This window comes from Etheostoma cragini, chromosome 1 (genome assembly GCF_013103735.1).
Source record: "Etheostoma cragini isolate CJK2018 chromosome 1, CSU_Ecrag_1.0, whole genome shotgun sequence".
Classification (NCBI taxonomy): domain Eukaryota; kingdom Metazoa; phylum Chordata; class Actinopteri; order Perciformes; family Percidae; genus Etheostoma; species Etheostoma cragini.
Genome location: NC_048407.1, coordinates 31,406,099 through 31,409,396, shown reverse-complemented (window position 1 = coordinate 31,409,396; position 3,298 = coordinate 31,406,099). Strand labels below are relative to the sequence as shown.

The window sequence follows — 3,298 nt, the reverse complement described above, 5'->3', positions numbered from 1 at the left end:
CCCCCCCCCCCCCCCCACTTCTTCCCTTTTTAGTTTTGTCCTCCGTACCAGTTGAGTCTACTTTACGTAAACCTAACTGACCTTTTCCTCGTCCCCCGTGCCGCAGGGTGGACGTCGTCCTCTGTCTCAGCACCACGGTGAAGAACGACACGCTGCAGGACGCCAGGGAGCAGCGGGTTTCACTCAAATGTCGTAAACAGCTGCGTGTGGAGGAGCTGGAGATGGTACACACACACACACACACACACACACACACACACACACACACAGACAAAAAAATAGATGTAATATATGTAATGTTGATAAAATATATTTTTTCTTTGATATTGTACCTTTTACAGACAGAGTCATAAAGTTCTTTATACAATAAACATTTGGTAAAATACAGTAGGATCCAAAACAGCAACTAAGTAAGCAAAATGAAACACAACACCACTGAAGGTAAAAGATTAAGACTTAAAAACCCAACGTTGCAAACACACGAGACAAAGGTGTATCGAGGTGTATCCATGCGAGATAAATGAATAAAAACATTTGTCAGATGAAACGTACAGTTTAGTTCTCCCCTCTCCTCTCCTTTCAGTCGGAGGATATTCGGTTGGAGCCCGAGTTGTACGATCCCTGTAAGTCGGACATCAGCCGCCTGTGTCCCAACGTGGCCTTCGGGAACGCTCAGGTGAGGGGCATCAGACGCAGAAGAACCAGCTGGGGGGAGAACATTTTGTAAGCGTTTCTGGTCTTCTTCTTCTTCTTCTTCTTCTTCTTCTTCTTCTTCTTCTTCTTCTTCTTCTTCTTCTTCTTCTTCTTCTTCTTCTTCTTCTTCTTCTTCTTCTTCTTCTTCTTCTTCTTCTTCTTCTTCTTCTTCTTCTTCTTCTTCTTCTCTCTGTCTCTCCTCCTCCATCTGCTTCTTCTCAGATGATCGAGTGTCTGAAGGAGCAGAAGAAGCAGCTGAGTCAGCGCTGCCACCAGCGGATCTTCAGGCTGCAGGAGGTGGAGATGACCGACCCCGAGCTCGACTACCAGCTGATGAGAGTCTGCAAGCAGATGATCAAGGTGACGATCTCCACCGACTTCGACCGGCCGCCGTTCCCTGTTCCCGTGAGGGACCAGCAGCTACATTTAGTCTGCACTCACTTGTAGTTTCACCTGCACATTCAGTTTGGTCACATGGGCAGAATGTGAAGGTTTACATAATCTGGCTACACAGTCACTTTCGTCGCAGTTAAGTCGCCGTGATCCCAGAGCTCTGCAGCTGAGATAAAACAACGTAATGATCCTTTATTGGTATTTGTTGTTGATGGAAACTTCTCTCCTGCAGCGGTTCTGTACCGACGCGGATGCCAGAAACGTCCTTCAGTGTCTGAAACAGAACAAGAACAGCGAGTTGATGGATCCCAAGTGCAAACAGATGATCACCAAGAGACAGATCACGCAGAACACGGGTCAGTAGAAGGTTTAGTCATGTACCGGGAGATGTAGCAAGTCTGAGCCTGATCGGACTCAACGTCCTCCTCCTCCTCTTCTTCATCTTCTTCTTCCTCTTCCTCTTCCTCTTCCTCTTCCTCCAGACTACAGGTTGAACCCGCTGTTGAGGAAGGCTTGTCGAGCCGACATCCCAAAGTTCTGCCAGCCCATCCTGAACAAGGCGAGCGAGGACAGCGAGCTGGAGGGCCAGGTCATCGCCTGCCTCAAACTCAAATACGCTGACCAGGTCAGAACACCACGACATCCCAATCAGCTGCCTAGAACCTCTGGTGGAGAACCCACTCATATCTAACTATTACAAAAACATTTAGACGAACAATCAAACGGGCAAAACTTCAAATAAAAGATAATGATCAAATCAAACAAGCAATAACTACGATTTGAAGGTAGGTTAAAGTTAAAATGCAAATGAAAATATCTCTAGTAATCCTAAAGTTTTACAGGTACTGAACATAGTTTCTACTATAAGGTATACTGTTACTTTTTAAATGTGTACATTCTTTAGTAGAACTGGTAAAATGAAGACAAGAAAGACAGAAAGAGAGAATGATTTTCGGGTCCCAGACGGTCGTCTTAATTTGTCTGTTTTGTGGCTGGGCTTTGGTTCAGAAGTTGTCTTCAGATTGTGAAGACCAGATCAGAGTGATCCTGCAGGAGTCGGCGCTCGACTACAGACTCGACCCACAGCTGCAGATGCACTGCACAGATGAGGTACACACACACACACACACACACACACACACACACACACACACACACACACACAAACTCCTATGGTCAATTTTGGATCATTTTCTCTGCAATGAACCAACTTCTCTTATTTACCTCACTGTTCTTGTCCCGTTTTTTTCTTTTTTCTATATCACCCTCTTTTCTATTTCTCCTCCTTTCTCCCCTCCTCTCCTTTTACTCTCTATTTCATTTCCTCGGCTGTTTTCTGTCCTGTTTCCTCACCTCTTCTTGTCTCTCCTTTCTCCTCTTCTGTCCTGTTTCCTCTCCTCTTCTTGTCTCTCCTTTCTCCTCTTCTGTCCTGTTTCCTCACCTCTCCTATTTCCTTCCATCTCTCCTGTTTCCTCTCCTCCTCCTCCTTCTCTCCTCTCCTCCCCCCCAGATCTCCAGGTTGTGTGCGGAGGAGGCAGCAGCCCAGGAGCAGACCGGTCAGGTGGAAGAATGTCTCAAAGTCAATTTGCTGAAAATCAAACTGGAAGCCTGTAAAAAGGTAAATATTATTTACTACTGTTGTTTTGCTCGGTGTACTAATGTAGAATAATTTGGCCCAACATCTTTTATACAACTACATGAGTTAGTTAACATAATGATTCTAATTTAGTTAAATTTGTATTGTTAATGTGGTAATCTGTTTCTAAAGAGACTATTTTGTATTTTTAAATGTCCTCCTCCTGTTGGTGTGTTCGGGTGTCTGTGGACTGTAGGAAAAATGCATTCATTAACCAAGAACACAGTGTTTTGCTTCAGAAAACATAGACACAAGTTTGTAAAGATACATGCGGGTTTAAAATGTCTTTTAAATGTTTTTTTCTTCTGTTTTTTATCTTCCTTTGAAGTACCTTTCTAAATCTCATTTAAATGATTCAACACATGGTCTGAATGGATGAGGCGTTGGTGCAGAAACTCCATCTTCCTCCTCTTTCTTTGTTGCAGGAAGTCCTGAACATGCTGAAGGAGAGTAAGGCGGACATCTTTGTGGACCCGGTCCTCCACACAGCCTGTGCTCTGGACCTCAAACACCACTGTGCTGCCATCATGCCCGGCAGAGGACGACGTGGGTGCTTTCACACAAGGGGGGGGGGGG

At 45.0% G+C, this 3,298-nt stretch overlaps 1 protein-coding gene across 1 annotated transcript in view; it reads left to right on the top strand.

Annotated features, from left to right (window-relative positions):
- LOC117948455 (Golgi apparatus protein 1-like) overlaps positions 1-3,298 on the top strand; it is a 24,466-nt gene that overhangs the window by 19,324 nt on the left and 1,844 nt on the right. Inside the window, exons 16-23 of the mRNA XM_034878087.1 lie at positions 85-224; positions 584-676; positions 916-1,053; positions 1,319-1,442; positions 1,569-1,711; positions 2,095-2,196; positions 2,597-2,704; positions 3,148-3,268. Coding sequence (XP_034733978.1) covers positions 85-224; positions 584-676; positions 916-1,053; positions 1,319-1,442; positions 1,569-1,711; positions 2,095-2,196; positions 2,597-2,704; positions 3,148-3,268 — 969 coding nt within the window. The remainder of the gene's footprint in view (positions 1-84; positions 225-583; positions 677-915; positions 1,054-1,318; positions 1,443-1,568; positions 1,712-2,094; positions 2,197-2,596; positions 2,705-3,147; positions 3,269-3,298) is intronic.